Source organism: Falco rusticolus, chromosome 1 (genome assembly GCF_015220075.1).
Source record: "Falco rusticolus isolate bFalRus1 chromosome 1, bFalRus1.pri, whole genome shotgun sequence".
Lineage (NCBI taxonomy): Eukaryota > Metazoa > Chordata > Aves > Falconiformes > Falconidae > Falco > Falco rusticolus.
The window spans coordinates 12,066,963-12,083,909 of NC_051187.1; the positions used below are offsets into that span (position 1 = coordinate 12,066,963).

Sequence of the window (16,947 nt, forward strand, 5' to 3'; positions counted from 1 at the left end):
GTCCCAGCCCGTGCATCCCTTCACACAGCTGCTCTGTTTATGAAAAAGAACCAGCCAGAGAAGTGCTTTTATCTTCCTCAAACATGTCTTTCCCTACCAGAGATTTTTTTTTTTGAGTAAATATCTTATCTTTTGAGCTATATAAACTTTCTCATATGAAGAAGAAAACTATTACTCCTTTTCCCCTTACACCATTGTTAATGTATATTGTTGCGATCCACATTTATACAAGTAATTATGTAGCTTGTATATAACAGATACTAGCTGTCTCTTCCAAATTTTACCTGAGAGAAATAGCAGTCACTTTCCTGTGTTTTGGAATTGTGCAGAATTTCATACAGGTGATATTCAAAACAAAAATACGTAATCATTAATATGTTTTAAACTGAAGTGTGATCTGAGGACTCTGTAAGCTTCCATGGTGTCATGTTGTCAGAGGCATTGCAGAAAGAGCCGTTTTGCTAAAAGGACGGGGGCGGACCGGCCTTGGGACTGCTTTATAGCTTTATAATTCATAGCTTCCTCCCTGGGAGACTGTAGTCCATGTATGGATAGATGGTCTTCATAAAAGATACAAGAAAGAAGCCCATTAATGCAGGAAAATAAATAGGTAACTCTGGGTTTATCTTGATAGTATAAAGTAAATAGCTCATATAAGCCTGATGCCTTGAGTTCTCCTTATAGGATAAACAACTGTGCCTAAGACCTGTATTAGACTCCACACATAGATTTTCTTTAATTGGAAAATAAATAGTGTGTGTCAGAAAAATGGTTGACTCAGGCCACCCACATGGTGTGCCGTCTGGCAGAAAAACTGCCCATTCAGGCCTGACCTGTTTTATAATATTGTAAATACCAGATTTAAGCTGGCTGAAACCATTGATAATTGTACATGGAGGTACCTAGTGGTCACTCAGGAAAAGGTGTGAGTCCTTTCCGTCTTCCAAGGGAAATCTGTCACAGAGTTATTTACCTGCCAAGCTCTTTTTTCGCACAGCGGCTGTCACAGGAGTTCCGTGGGCTGGGGCGTTGGTGGGGCAAAGGCAAAATCCTCTACCCGTGGTAGTATGAGTTAGGGCACAGGATGAGGGGAAGCGTTAGGATTATTGGTAATCTAGTGGTACAAGAACTATCTCTGGTTCTCTAACACCGTTCATGTTAAGAAGAAATCTATGCAGCCTTCAGGAGTTTCTGTTAACGGTATTATAACGTGCCGAGGTGAACAGCGTGACACTTTCCAGCACAGATCTTACAGTGAATTCCCAGTTACTGGCATTAAAGTGTAGCTAGAATTTCACTTTACCTTATGGCAAAAGTTCTGGTGGTTTGGTTTGGTGTTTTAAATCCACAGGAGTATAAGCAGCTGGAAAAAACAGCTTCAATTATTGCGAGATAAGTCAGTGTACTGGACTGTATTTATTCCCAGAACTCTATTAGGCTGACAGTGAAGGCATGTCCTGCTGAAGTGTGTTGATAGTGCTCGCAGGTTCTAGGACAGTAAAACATCAGTGCTGGAACTGAGATCTGCAGAATATTGGAAAATTTTAAAGGTGGCCAATACAGAATGAAAAGTGTACAGCTAAGTAACCTCTTCCCACAGCGGCTTCTACTTGGTTCCCTTCATATATATATACATATTTATATACGTGTGTGTACGTGTATAAATAAGATGGGCAGAGGCTATCTTGGGATGTAGTTTACAGTGCTTAAGTCACACCATCTGATTTTTCAGCTACAATAAAGCATTACAGTGGTCATGGAAATAGGGCCAGGGTTGTAGAGTCTATTAGCTTGTGTTTAAAAGAAAAAAGAAAGCCTAAGAGAGGTTCTGGTTCTTAGCCTTTGTGCTCAGAGGAGCTGCTCATGTTTGCTGCTGTCTAACCCAGCCTGCATCAGCCACAAAGACCTTGTGCAATGGCTAGTAAGTTTAGCCATATTTGTAGTCCCTTGCTATTTTTGTTTGTATTCTCTTTCCATTGATGTTTAATGGAAGAACTGATACGGTTTTTAAGGATTTGGATAGAAAACTGTTCCATTGACAGTGGAAATAGCTCTGAATTATTTTTTGTAGAAACACCTTCTATGTTGCAAGGGAACGCAGCTCTATCTGGCCATTGCCTGACAAGATGTGTAACAGTTCTCTTCCTCTGCAGTTTGGGGCTGTTGGTGTGGCACTGCTTCGGGAGTGAAGCAGCAATAAAGGATGTAAAGTTCAGCATTATGACACTGATGTCAGTGTTCTCCTCTGTGTAGACAGAATGAGGTCACTTTAGGTAAAAGAAAACTATCTTAACCATGGGAAGAAAATGGGTGAGACAGATTGGTAGACACAGAAACTAAGCCAGCCTTTTGCAGACTTCTCTAACTTAATAAATTAATAAACAGCTGTTCGGCTTTTCAAATTTTCTCAGCAGTAAGTGTTGTTAATCAATTTTTAATGCAACAATTAAAAAGATAGGAAAACTGGTATCCAACTTGCACCAGAATAATTGATTTCTGCAAGACCTTAACCATCTTAACTGTTCCACTTCAGTGTAAGAGTTCTGTGTAGATAATATGAATAGATCCAGTGGAAGTTAGAGGAAAACATAGCTATGTTTATTTTACAAAGTCTTCCGAAATGTTACTGGCAACCTAATGGTTCAAAAATGAGGCCACTGTGTATTTTGGATAGCAGGCGTGTATTCTGCGTGCCTATTTATGAGGAATGCACATAAAAAAACATCTGAAATGTTTGGCAGCTAGGGCTGCAAATAATGCTTCCATAGCTACAGTAAGAATACCCAAAATGAAGCAGTAACTGTATGTGTTTAAACACCAAATCTGCTGAATTTTTCAGTTGAAAAACACAAAGTCCAAACCTGTAGGAATGCCCGGACACGGTGTGTTATGACCTAGAACTGAGGGTGGTGTTCCCAGAGCATCCAAAGCAATAGCGCAGCGCTGTGATGCGGAGGGATCTGGTGGTAGATTATATGATTGGGGTGGGCAAAAAGAGGAAGGTTTGTATTACCTACTCTCAGGTGTTCAGTGGAAGTGCCAAGATGAGGCGGCTAGTCTCTGCTTTTAGTTTGCTAAACTGAAAACCCATCATCTCATAGAGGTTTTCTTTTACACAGTCAGTAGCTTAGACCACCTGTTCGCCTGTTTATAAAAACATAATGTGCTCATATACAACTGCAAAATTTGCCCAGCTCCTTATGATACACCCAGATTTAATAAATTTTTAAGCTCTGTAGAAGGACCAGGGTGCGCTGCCCTATTCCTGTGTTCAGTCACACGCCTGTAGCGTTACTTAGGTACATCGCAGGTGAAATACCTGCTGGTAGCACAGAACGGTACTGAAATGCTGCTCTGCTTCTGTTTCTCCAGGTAACTGCATTTTGTGATGTTGATGAAAAGAAAGTAAGAAAAGGATTCTACACTTATGAAGAATCTGAGGTGAGTTGTAAGTACTCTTGCATTCTTCAGTGGGATCTGGAAGTGTTCTGGGAAATGTGATGAAGGAATACGTCACTGATTTTAAATACTTTATAGCAACTGATTTTGGTAAGGAGACTGTGACAAAAGACTAGATAGCTGGGGACTGATGCTGGAGTGCAAACTATGGAGCCAGAACTATGGACCTCACGCTCACTGAAGTCCATTTGGAAAGACAAAAATATATGTACTCTGACAGGGTTCTGATGATGGAGTAAAACATAGTAAAACACTGACAGTTTTTTCTTTTAAGTGGGAGTAGAATGTGGCTCATGATGAATGAAACTCAAATATCTATTAAAGCAAGCTTCCGCAATTAATTGGAGCCTATCTGTATATTATTGTTATACTGCATCTGAATAAAACTTTGGTATGTTCCTTGGGAGCCTAAAATTGTAGGCAGCAACACTTCATTCCCTAGACAAGGAAGCATGAAATTTAGAGGGCAATAAACAAACCACATAGAAAAAAAAACCAACAATGTTGTCTTTTTGCAGTCTTAATTTCGTGATAGCAATTAAGACCCGGAGTAAAGTTTCATCCAGAGTCACTACCGGCAACAGCTGGTGGAAAGACAGTTCGTAGTTTCACTGGGCATCGGATCAGATCCCGTGGGCGCAGGGTGCGGAAGGGTGCTCTGCCCGCGCTCCCCGGCCGCAGCCCCCGCTGCTTTGCTTGCGATGGGTCTGGCAATCTGTGGCCAAAGGACGGCTTGATTCAGCGAGCTGATCCGGCAGAAAAGGAACCTTAAAATAAAAAGGTCTCCAGCAAGTTATCTTGTGAATCAAATTACCCTGAGGTTGCACGATCCTTGTATCTGATGGGAGCAGGACTGGGGGGAGGGGAGGGGGAGAGCAGGGGCACCCCTCAGGCGCAGTGCTCTAGCTTGGATCGGAGCGGCTGTACAACCAGATTCTATGCCAGGAAGCTAATGAGTGTTTTCAGCTGCATGAAAGCAACTGGAGTTCAGGATTTTGACCTGGAATAGTGAGGACTCGCCACCTACCAGTGCAGGGATACTGTCAGCATCGTTGTCAGAGATCCCGTGCGCTTGTCTTCCTAAGACACACCCATCCTGTCAGATCAGTTGTAAAGAAGATTGTACCGCAGTTGTTGTGAATCCTTGGAAGATTCTGGTTTGGATCTGTGGTGAAGTCCCAGCTGGGCGCAACCATTAACAGCTCCCACCGAGGGCAAGATGCTCCTGTGCCTGCTCTGACGCTTCTCTGGGGGCACTGTAAGCTGACGGAGCTCCCTAAAGCTGCAGAAAATTAACCTGCTGACAACAGAATGAGCATTTTTTTTTTTTTTTTTTATGGGGTAGGCTGTGAAAGCCTTGCAATCAGATCAAAGAGGGAATTGTTTGGGAAAGGGCTAAAAGTAGAGCTTGGAGGTAAGGAAGCAGTGGAGGAGAGGAGAGAGACCTTCTCCTTCCAGCAGCAGAAAGACCTGGTGTAATGTGTAACTTTGAACAAAGAAACGCAATTGTATGGAAAGATTATGGTAAGAAAATAAGGGGTACTGGAAGTGACTGGCAAAATAATGAGAGGAAGCATGTGACCAGATGGACTATTTAGCACGAGGTCTCAGAATAATTCTTTCCTCTTTTAGTGTTTAGTAGCTCCTAAAACTTGGCTAACAAGTAACCATGTGTGCATGTCTGCTGCTTTTTTTCCTGCAGGAGAGACCAAAACCCCAAATTCCTATACGTCACTTCAGAGACGCAACTCCACCCTTCATTATCTGCGTGAAGCTGGTGAGTACCTTTACTCCGAGCTTAATGTCAAAATCAGTATGTGCTCCTTATGAAAATGAGTTTCTCTTTACTGTACGTAGCTTTTCCCAGAAGCTTTTACTATGCAACTGAATGGCCTTTTTTATCAAATTGCTTGTGCAGAGTGTTTTGGGGATTGAAAACAGCACTATTAAGTAAAGTAGTAACAAGAATAATAAAAAGTAAGCTTCTGTAAAGGAGCTTGGATCTGGTTTACTTTCTTGCCCAACAACATTCGATACACAAAGAAGCATATACAGTCAGCCACCTGGCCTTGTTTAGTCCTCGTGTTCTGCAGCCCCTATGTACAGCAGAGTCTTTGTTTTTTAAATCAGACCTTAAAAACCATTTTGTTTGCCACTGCCAGTTCTGAAGCCTCTTCTGTGCCCGACTGTGGTATCTTCCTTATTTCAACTGGTTTAATTGACCTAATAACTTAACTAGAAGATGATAACCAGCAGTTATTTTGCTGTTATATTTAAAATGGCAAAGCACAATGTATGGGATGACACAGAGGTTTTAAAGCAAAATTGCAAATACATTCTAGTTAAACAAGTCTCTAGCAGTAACTAAAACCTGTAGCTACGTATAAACACCAACGTTCGAGTGCTGTACCAGGTCTGTTCAGAGGTTGATTAGCTGAATCTCATCGCATCTGGTGCAGTGTGTTTTTAACTTCGCACTCCCAACTTATGATCAACTCTGAGATCATAACTATGCGTAGCAAAGCCAGACTGCACGTACCTTAGGGCATTATCATGTACTGTTGGTTGATAAACTCTTGGATAAGCTAGTAATATTACAACTAATTTAATTTTTCATACTACATACAATGGTGGGTGGAAGTCCCTAGACAAAACATCTGTGCAACCTGTTATAAAGCACATTTAATTTGCGAAGCCCTTACAATGAGACTATTATACAACATCTTGTCTGAAAACTCTGGTCCATGCCTTCAGTTGTGATTTCAGTGTATTTTCCACTCATGGTCACTGAGCTGAGTGGAAATCCACTTGCTGATCACAGAACACTGCAGGCCATAGTATCGTTTAAGTTAGTGAGCAGTATTTTCTTTGGAAATACAATTTGACCTACTTGAAACAGTTTCAGAGTCTGTAAAGTTGCTTCTGGAATCTGTCTTTGAAGCAGCTCACTTTTTAGGAGAATTTAAGGTCAATAGCCATTCAGATGGAGGCAAATGTCTAGAAACTGCAGGCAAGTTACCTCCTTACCCTCTCACTTCATGGCTGCGTTAGTTGATACTGTGAACGCTGGTGTTCCAAGAGCTGATGCTGAGAACACCCTAGTGTTCTAAGTAAAAAAAGTTCAGTGTGCATGGAGTTCCAGCAGCATTACACATCAGGAAAACAAGATAGTGGCCAAAGAGACAAGACCAATGCTGATGATAAACTTGCGTAACACCACAGTGAAAGTCTGCAATGGAGCTTCCTTTTCTACAGATTTTAAACAGACGGATACCTGTTAATAATATGAGCCTCACAGCACACCTATGTTGTTACACCATGTTATTATTTTAATATTAGGAAGACATAGATTCAGACTGTTAGAAAACCAGATTTATAATAAAGAACTGAAAGCAAATTTTTCTGTTAGCAGTGCCTGATACCCTGTTATCACCTGCGAAACCACAGACAACGTAAGAAAGAAATAAACCACCACAGATCTATCTGTGCCAAAGTGTAGGAAGAGTAAAACCCAGTGGAGAGGCATCAGAGGGTCTCGGGAAGCAAGCAGCGGTGCTCCGAGTCCCACTCCACAACCAAGCCTGCTGGACCCTCCTTTTCTCCACCACTGGGTTGCGCAGCCGACCTTAAGCAATAGTTTTTAGCAGCCTCTTTCAGCCATTGTCATACATTGTGTGTTTTATTACTGTTGAGCGTCTTTGTGGAGGCTGCCAGAATCCGTGACATTCCGCCCTTCCTACTTGGAGGGTCGTGGGTGGATTGAAATGGCCACAGTTTTCAGCAGCAGTTTTGTCATGGAAAGTAGTTTTCTACCAAAACAAAACAAGTTGATAAATGTCTGTGGTTTAAAATACTCGGGTATCCTGCCTGCAGCAGCTTTCACGCTTCTACACCTGACCACTAAAGGAAATGGTTTCTAAATGGGTTGAGAAAAGCAGAGTAACTTTTTCATTCATTCATGTTGATAGAGCGCAGGCCAGTGTAATGCTGAGCGTCAGTCTTTGCTGTATTTGGAGGTCGTTTGCCTCGCTTGCTGTGCAGCCCACATCTGAATTCACGGCTAAAAGCAAAACTTCCCACTTGCTTTTCTTTAATCACCTTTTCTACATCTCTTCTTCCAGCACGCTTTTTGAAAGTGGGAGCATAGGAAGAAGTAGGATGGGGATAACTACATAAAATATTAAGACTGCATCAAATGAAAAATGTTGGGTTTTGTGCTAGCTTTTGCTCCCTCTCTGATGCTGTTCACCCAGATTTATCAGATCAAACTGTGCAAAAAACATTGCTGTGACAAAAGTCCCAGACTGCTGAGAAAGACTGTATTTAAAATAAATTAATTTAAATGTATTTACAATTAAAATATAAAAGACAAAATTCCTTTGCAAAAAAGGGCACTATCCTTGTGCTTACTGTGAGGGGAAAAAGAGGAGTCCTGTGTTAAAAGAGTTACAAATGGCCTGTATTTTCAAACCATTCTGGGCCAGTAGCTTTCCCCAGCTCTGTTTCAGGTCGTGCAGCAAGTGTGCAACACCCCCAGTGAACGTACGGACGTTTCTTGGCAGACGGCTGCCGATGCAACAGCTACAACCCAGCTCCATGTTGCACGGAACTGTTGGAACTTCATGTAAGGCAGAATTAGCTGCACGTCCTCTTAGATAATTTCTTAATTTAACTAATTAATTAAAAGTCATAACATAACAAAAAAAATAATTTAATTAATTAATTAAAAGTCATTAACAAATTCCTAAACATCCCAGTCTTTCAGATTTAGCATTATTATTTCCCAAAGTAAGTTCATCACCATGCTTCTGAAGAAGAAAGTGTTATTTTGCTGTTTGTGGTGGGGGATTATTTTCAGTTTTGGTACAGACAAAACCTGCATGTTTCTATGCAGCTCTAAGAGGGTAATTCTGAAGATTAGATATGTTTATTAAGTGGGTCACTTGCAAGAAATGACTCTGCTGGCCGTGTACCCGGAGCAGGGTTTTCTTCATTATTTTTTCAGGCAGTTCCTTCTTGCTACCACTGCCATGAGGTTGTTACCATATAAAATCATTTTTAAAAAGCAGTCATCTGACATGATCTTTTGCTCAGTTTGTATTTTAAAATGGCTTCACAACAGTCTGGAGCTGAAATTCTGTTCTGTGTGCGTGCTGGGTTTCTGCTGAAGAGAATAAAACTGTGGCTTTAGCTCGTCAAAACTGCGTCGCTGCCCGCGGCCCCGCTTCACCCGAGGGTTTGTTTGCCCTGGGTGTTTTCCCTTGCTTTGAGGTAAATAAAGCAAAATGCTTAGAAATCATGTATTGTGCTCTGGTTTGGCACGGGTGCCAAGTGCTTGAAATGAAAGGGATTCTTATTTTTCCGTCTCCCTAATTAAACTAGTCTGATCGTATGCAGTTGTCAGTGAATTCACTGTTAGGCCAGTTACTGTACAACCCGGCCGTGTTCTGTCACCTCAGTCTTGTGCTCTGGGAATGGAAGGTTTCGTTTTAACTCTCCTGCTCAATTTACCATCTGGGCTCTTCTACATATAAATCTCTGTGGTTTTTTAACCCTTCTTTAGAGCAGGTTGATTTTTAAGCTAAACGCAACCGTTTTGTACCCTGTGTCCTAACTTGTGATATCTTGGGTTTGTGAAATCGTTAGTGGAGGCTAAAGGCTGTAACCAAGGCTGACACTTCTGAGCAGAATTCCCGGTTGACGAGAGCAGCAAGTTTTGCTGCTGGACCAGTGATGGTTTGGGATCTTAACTGAATTGAGAAACTAGGACCCAGTCCTTCAAAGTATTAAATACCATCAAGTAGTCTTGATTTCAAGAAGTAAAAAAAAAAAAAAAAAAATCACAAAAAATACTCAGCATCGTTCACAATTAGGGCCTTATCGCTCAGATAAGAAACTGGTTACCTCAGGGAAGTGGAGGCCTTGCTTAAAAAGCCCAGTGCCAGGGGCCCTTTCCTGCCCTTCCCCAAATTATTCATTACTGTTCTTTTTTTAAAACAGAATTTTTTTTTACAGAATGTAAACATCAGAGCTCACTTATGAATTTTATGACTGGTGGTTATGGATTTTGTTGAAGTTCTGGGTCACGTGATGTCATCTGCTGTATTTTTTGACGCTGGTGACAGTAGAGCGCAGGAGGAAGGGCACCTGTGGCTGGTGGGGGCGAGCGGGCTGAACCGGCCGCAGGCAGCAGGAACAACGCGGAGGTTTGGAGGGGAAGGTCGGCTTATTTGGGTACCAGGCTCCCGGCTGATGGAGACGGCGGCGTTCCTTGAATGGAGCCTCCCAGCAACACCCAGATGCTACCAGTGCCTTTATAAGCAGCTCAGCTGATGAGTCCAAGGCGAGCTGGGAGGTACAGTCCTCCACGTGGGACAGAAGCTTTCGTTTCTGAACGTAGGTTCGTTAAAGATCCCAGAGCAATTTTTCAAATCCGTTACTCCAGCCAAAGCCTAGCGTTCCGCCTCCTCTAACTCCAGTGTCGGTTGGACTCTGTTTTCGTACTGTCCTGCCCTAGACACTTGTGCGCTGTTCGAACAGCATCGCTGCTGCTCTGGGCCAGCCAAAAGAACCAGCACTCTCTCTCTCACCTGCCTCCTATAGTTTTGTAAACTTCAATTTTTTATTTTTTTTTTTGGTGCCATTCCTGAAGATCCGTAGAATTAAGGACTCCAGGAAGACCAAAGCTCATGGAGCAAATCTACCAGGCTCCTGTTCGGATAATGTAACCAGGGCTCCAAAGGAAATGCTGTTAACTATGCAAAATGTTTCATTTGCTCGATGAAAGGTTTGTTTCATCAGCCAAGCTAATCATTGTTCAAAATCTACAAAACCCACTGGTTTGTCAGACTCATTCCTTGGGCCTGTTCTCTGGAGATGCCTGCGTTGGAAGGTGGCGCGTGCCGGTAGGTGACGGAGGCGCCACAGTGAGCTGTGTAACATCCCCCCCACCCCACCCTCCCCCGACTATACGAACACCAAGTTCTCGACATACACTTGCTTTTTGAATGGAAACATTTCTGAGCCTCAGTTTATTTATGTTTAGTTCTGCAAATGGGACTTTCTTCTGTGGTCTAAAGAACCGAATTACCAAAACCTGTCACAACCTGAAATGTGTTTATCTGGTTGATCTAATTCTCTTTTTCTCCCCTCACAGGATTTGACAGGTGGAGCGTTTGAAGCAAACCTGAACATGCTGAACTTGAAGGAAGGGATGGATTACTACCACTTTAACTGAAAACCAAGGTAAGGTGTGACACTGAAGCTGTGTTATTCTCCGTGTATAGGAAGACCAAAGCGTTCAGAGGTTTAGAATCTCTTAGTAATTTGCGCCTCATTAAATTAATCTTTGTGCTGAGTAACCCCTTTCTAAGGCGCACCTAGTTACACCGTGGATAATGCTATTTGCTCATTTTACTATGGCACATCACTTGTTTACCAAACTCAGTTTGATTGTTAAATTGTATTTCTAATTGAAATAACCACCAAACACAGGCCAGAGGTGTGCCAGAGGGTTGTCACCACAGGGAAGCCTTACAAACATCTCAGGCAAAGCCCATAACCTCTAGAAGCACCAAGAGGTTTCTGTCAAACACTGCTCGGGCCCTCAGCTGGTGCTGCCCGCGGGGAAGCTCCGCACAGCGCTGGAGCTGGCAAAGCGTGGCACCCTCTGCTTCGGGGCTGCGTGAGAAGTACAGGTGTGTCTGTAACATCAGCTGGCAGCCAGACGATCATCTGTACAGCTGCTCGTAATTTTCACTGAACCTTCTCAGGTTTTGGTCAGGCAGTAACCCTGATCTACGCTGAATTTCATCTGCCAGCCAGGTTGCAAGTATACTTCAGAAATACTGAATTATGTAATTTATTGTTATCTTCTTCTTAAAAAGAATCTTAGAGACAGGCAGGTTGTAGTTTTGGAAATGGCTTGGGTTTAGCTCCTCTGCCCCAATTTTTCCTTCCTTTCACATTTTCATAGGTGTGTGTGACAGCGCCGCTCTTCTACTTGAAGTGCTGGGATAGTGGGATTTAATGAGTACCATCAAACAACACAGTGTAATTAGAATATCTTGTTGTCCTCCCCGTCACATTAATCTTACCAAAAAGAAATGTTATAGCCATTTCATTTTATAGTCAATAAGAAATGATCTAAATTTCTAGTAGTGGCCTGAAGTATAGTCCACTTCTGTTCTTCAAAGGAAAAAAAATAAAGCTTCAGTCCCTAAAGCTAGTTTTTACCACAGAAACCCCCACATTTGCTTGAAATGGTTATATAAAAAGCTATTAAGAGAGGCTTTGACTTTAGCTGAAGTGAAACCTTTGTTTCACAAAGTCCTTTGTTCGTCCATGGCCTAAGAATAACAGACTTATCCACAGAGACACTTTCTATATTCAGGAAGACTTAATTACCACTCAGTGTTGCCATTTTTACCGCTAAAAACAATTCTTTCAAGAGACTAATGCAGCAAGTCAGGTTTAATACTTCATGTGTGTACAGCAAGCACAGGCTGAACGGCTCCATTCAGACTTGTAGAAGTACAAATCACCGACATCAAAAAAAAAACAAACCCAGGTCAGTCGTGACAGCAGTATGAAGAGAAACCGCCATCTCGTGGCTACAGATAATGACGTTAAAAACTAAAAACAATGAATCTTGCCTTCCTGTGGCACATCGTACAGTGCTGCTTTAAGACATAATCTCTGCCTCTTATTTTGTCAAGCACTGCACTTCACAGCTCGTGCCGAGAATCCACTTTGTCAGGATGCTGCAGCACAAACTCTTCCAGTCCTACCTGAGCCACGAGCTTCAGCTGACAAAGCAGCGCCTGCGACTTCCTTACACTGAACTCTGCAAGACAGAAAGAAAAAAAGAGGTCACGTGGAGTAGGCACGCATCACTGGTTTAGCAGTATCCCAATCATGTAATTAAGTAAACTAAACCAAGAAGAAAATGTAGACATACAAAGATGTAACATTTATAGTCCTTTTTAACACTAATTTTTAACTACCCTCTAGCAAATTTTATTTGGACAAGTTTTAAAGGAAGGGTAAGTGTTGATTTCAGCTGAAATCCATTTCTTTCACCTTTTCATAATGTTAGGCTTGGCTTTCTCAGTTGTTTCTCCGCTGCTCTGAGGATATGTGAGCTCTCGAGGAAAAGCAGTGTTGTGCGCTCTTGTGTGAGCACAGCCTGGCTGCTGCTAGGGACAGCTGGGCAGCTGTGGAGTCCTTGGCGTTCAGTATCGCCTTCACAGTGAACTCCAGCAGTTCTCAGGGCAGGCGCAGGCTTAACTCTTTTTGCTAACAGTTATACTATTTGTTTATGTTAAAAGAGGAGAAAAAAGGTAAAATTCCAGAATCAGCACGTAACTTCCAGATTGCACATAATACTGCTTGTGACAGTTCCATCTGAAATACCGATACATGTATTTGGCTGTTTCTTATTATTTTGTTTACATTGGGAGATAATTATTGGAGACTGAAAAATGAGGAGAAAACTAAGGAACAAGTAAGTTTTTTTGAGATCAGGGAGTTCATCTTGTAACATCTTTAATTTGAACATAAAATTTCTTTTAGTTGACTAGAAAACAGCACTGCTCAGGTCAATTTTTGCTCTAAAGCCAATTCCTTGTATGGGTGAGAGGTTCAGATTCTTGTTTTCCAGAATGGCAGAAATGTTAGTTACAGGTTTCTTAAAACTTACTAAAAGCAGAAACCTGCAGACATGACGGTAAAAACTGGAAAATGGGTAAAGAAACTGCCATGGGGGCAGCAGGGTGTCTTTGAAGGCTATTCATGGATGTCTTGAGTATTAGTCTTCTGACCAGTTTTTTAAAGATATATATATTTATAACTCAGGAAAATATAGGATCTACTTACAGCAGGAAGCACCTTCAGTGTAAGGGATGATGAGACTATTACACAGGAGGAACTGGCTGACCTCAAGGACTCGCAGAGTCACATCCCAGCCAGCCAGTGCAGCCGGCAGTTTAAAAACACCATTAGCCAAGGTCACCCTCAGCGGCCGTGCAGGAGAAAAGACTTGGTGGCTTTCAGCCCCAGATGCTGCAGCTGTGAAAAATGCTACGGCAGTTCTGAAGTGGAACTGTGCAGGGCAACATTGCATAATTCTAGTCACAAAAATAATGGTGTTCAAGTATTTCAGAAAAGGAAGGTATTTCCCAATTAGGAAAAGCTTAGGAAAGACAACTGCATGGGTGATGTTTCTGCATTCTAAAATAATTACAAAGAACAAAACCTTCCTAAAACAACAATAAAAATCACAAAGCCCAAGAGCAAGTTAATATACCACTGGTTTTAAGCTTAATCAGTTTACAGAATAGGTTATATGCTGTGGGTGCCTGTGATGCCAGGGAAGAAGCCTTGGATCATCAAGCACTTCCACCTTCTCTTGCATACCCAAAAATAATTTTTCTTTGTGAATTGTCATGTTAACACATGTTCTCTAAACCAGTAATAATTCAGCCTCCTTATCTTTGGACAGAGAGGAAAGGAACCTCTCAGAACCCCTTGAAAAATTCTGTACTTCTGCAATACTGAGCAGATGGGCAATTCCAAACTATCTGCATTAAAATGAAATGGGACCTACATATGGCTAAGTTGTCTGTCATCCTATGAACGTATAGCTTTTAGATTATATTCTTCCTCTTAGGCAGCGTTAGAATTCTGTGGTTTGCACAACATCTCAGGTTATAATTCTGCTGTTGAAATTGACGGGGAATTTTAAATCCCTTTTTCTTTCCCCAGAAAGGGCAGACGAGCAGTTTTTGAAACATCTGTACTGCATTATTTAATTCCTGCATTTTGTTTGAGTAAGATGTCACACTGCAAGCCTGGAATGGTTTCAAGAAAGGAGAGTGGAAGGGCTTAAGCCAACAGTTTCAGCAATTCCATCTATTCTGGAGTTAGCTGTGAGGCCGTTCCTCCTGGTGCACACGGGTACGTTCAGGAACCGGCGCAGAACCGCAGCTGTTGCACAGAAGTTCCCGGCAGGCTTGGGGGAACAACTGATCGTTCCTGTGGTATTTACAGACCCCCCTGGAGCACATTTCCGTACTTCACCTTGGATACCAGCTGCGGTTTGGGCACTTTCATGAGATCACAGAGGCAGTTGCGTTTCTCTCGTACTACTGGCAATTCAGCTTCCCTGCATGAGGAAGTATTTTCCAGTTAATTCAGAAATAAAACCCCGAGGTTAGCTACATACATACAACTTCTTAAGCTATCCATTTTGTTATTATATGGCTATGTACGCGTCTGTTCTTTCACGTAGGTTTCAAATCTTAGAAGTTTTTGGTGTGTGTCACATTTTAAGGATAATGTAACATTTTTGTACCACCTGAAGCCAGATAAACCATAAACATACACCAGATCTTCCACAAGTGACCCGTTACTAGTAAAATGTCCAAGACAATTCCTTTAGGCTTTTGTATTCAAAAAATCCCCACTTATTCATACAACCCATTCACTAATTTTTTATTTAAAGCTACAGCTCCTTTTTTGTTTAAGACTACTTCACGTCAAGAATTAAAATAAATGCCAGTGGATTTGGAGAACATTCTACAATCTAAAGAAGCCTTCTCCTGAAACAGAAAATCCAGACCTAAAACTTGTGAGCCTTTTAAAAAGTTTCTGAAGTAGTATCATGTCGATGAGGTAATTTCCTCAAGAACTGTCAGTTACAAAAAGCCCCTAAATGCCAAAAATCCATACAGACAACATTCTTTTGCATGTTGTAAAAATCTACCACTAACTGGAATGCTGTGGGACTGGAGACTGCCAAATATTATTCACCATTTACAGTAGATTTATTTTGCTTTTCTTAAGTAACTGTAATGTTACTTGTATGTAACTGTACCTGATTTTGTACATGTAACAGTGTACAAAAACTATAAATGTGCTATTTAAAAATGTAACTCTTAGCACGTAAACAGAGTTCAAAACCGCAGAGAGAAAGCATAAAGGGCAAGTTAGAAATAATCTTAACTTCTGGTTTTCTGACACCTTGGACAATTTATCATATTTAATACTGGAAACCTTCCTGTAGCTAAACAAAACTTATATAAAGTAATTCTTTTAACTCTGAATTATATAATCATAAACTGTCTATAGTTTCAACAACGAACAAATATGCATATGCCAGTAATTATAGTCTTCCCCAAATACAAATTCTCATTTGGCTTCCGGATGTTAATGCTTATTGTAATTCAGAATTTACTACGATTGCTTTGGCACTGGGAGAGCTTGAGAAGAACAAGCCGCTCTCGCTGACACTTCGCAATGACTTCAAACCTCTTCCTTTGTAAACAGTTCAAGCCTACCACGATAAAACAAGTTTTAAGTAAACTAGCTCTTCATCTTTAATCTTAGTGCAATGGGCATATGGCAACAGGGAACTCAGAGCAAGTCCTGAGCTAAGACAATAAAACAGGCAGCCAGTCACACCTTAAAAATGACAACGTGAAAACACAATATTTATTTTTCTGAAGTGGTTTTTACAACTATTTTGCTTTGGTTTAGTAACCCATTTATGAGCAGAACTGTGCTACCACCGCTCTTTCTGTAGCAATTTGGTGTGTACCGCTTCTAATTTTGGTATTGTAAACATCCCTGTGTGACGGCAGTAATCCAAGCCTATTCAATTGTTTCTGTTAACAAATTCTTTATGTAACTTCTGAGCAAGCCTGCTCTTAAATTCAGGTTTCATAAGCGAGCACTGAATCACACTAAATAAGTAATTTTAACAACAGGCAGAATTGTTGATAACCAGTTCTTCAAATCTGAGACAGTTATTCTAATTCTGAGCTGGAAAATTCAGAATAGCAGCAGCCACTGCTTACAATGACAAACTTAGTTTTCTTTTCCCAAATATAAAATTATTTAAGCTCAGCGCAGAAATGAACTGGAAAGTAATTAACAGTTAAATAACGTAAGCCTGCAGTCCGAAAAAATGTAAACCACAGCCTTAAGGTGTATTTGTTCTTTAAACATAGCTAGATACATTTATTTCCATGAAATGTCAATGAAGACAAAAAGCCATTTAATATAATGACTAAATAAATCATATTTTTTTTTATATCTGTCTGTTCTCATGTATTAACTTTGACTACTGTTTGAGGCAGGGTGCTGGGCTAGTAGACCTATGACCGTCAACTCTTACAAGGAAAAACGTTTAACATGGCAGCAAAACTAATAAACTAATTAGTATCTTAAAATGCCGTATTTTCTCAAATATCTGAGGCACAAGTCTTTTATAAACTTTTCCAAGTGACTGTAACACATAATGCTAAAATTCGCAGAAAGAGAATAAACTAGTGCCAAGACCATGGTGAGTGTCCCCTCCTGTCACTCCAAGGGTGCCGACGGAACAGGTTCCTCCCGCCCCAGAACGCCCTTTGCTGCTCGCTGAGTCTTGCTGGCGAAGGTCGGACCCTGTTCCCCCCGCCCAAGCAAGGAGCTAACGTGACAGGT

The 16,947-nt window shown here is 41.3% G+C and overlaps 2 protein-coding genes across 4 annotated transcripts in view; one reads left to right on the plus strand and one right to left on the minus strand.

Moving 5' to 3' along the window:
* The window catches only part of B3GNTL1 (UDP-GlcNAc:betaGal beta-1,3-N-acetylglucosaminyltransferase like 1), a 128,126-nt gene extending 115,838 nt beyond the window's left edge, over positions 1-12,288 (plus strand). For both annotated transcript variants that reach the window (XM_037409836.1, XM_037409845.1), the window contains 4 exons: positions 3,373-3,441; positions 5,162-5,236; positions 10,616-10,704; positions 12,180-12,288. In XM_037409836.1, the coding sequence (XP_037265733.1) occupies positions 3,373-3,441; positions 5,162-5,236; positions 10,616-10,696 (225 nt within the window). In that variant the 3' untranslated portion in view covers positions 10,697-10,704; positions 12,180-12,288. The remainder of the gene's footprint in view (positions 1-3,372; positions 3,442-5,161; positions 5,237-10,615; positions 10,705-12,179) is intronic.
* Positions 11,836-16,947, minus strand: part of TBCD (tubulin folding cofactor D) — a 129,570-nt gene continuing 124,458 nt past the window's right edge. For both annotated transcript variants that reach the window (XM_037409815.1, XM_037409824.1), the window contains exons 39-40: positions 14,539-14,623; positions 11,836-12,304 (exon numbers count right to left, since the gene is read on the minus strand). In XM_037409815.1, the coding sequence (XP_037265712.1) occupies positions 12,293-12,304; positions 14,539-14,623 (97 nt within the window). In that variant the 3' untranslated portion in view covers positions 11,836-12,292. The remainder of the gene's footprint in view (positions 12,305-14,538; positions 14,624-16,947) is intronic.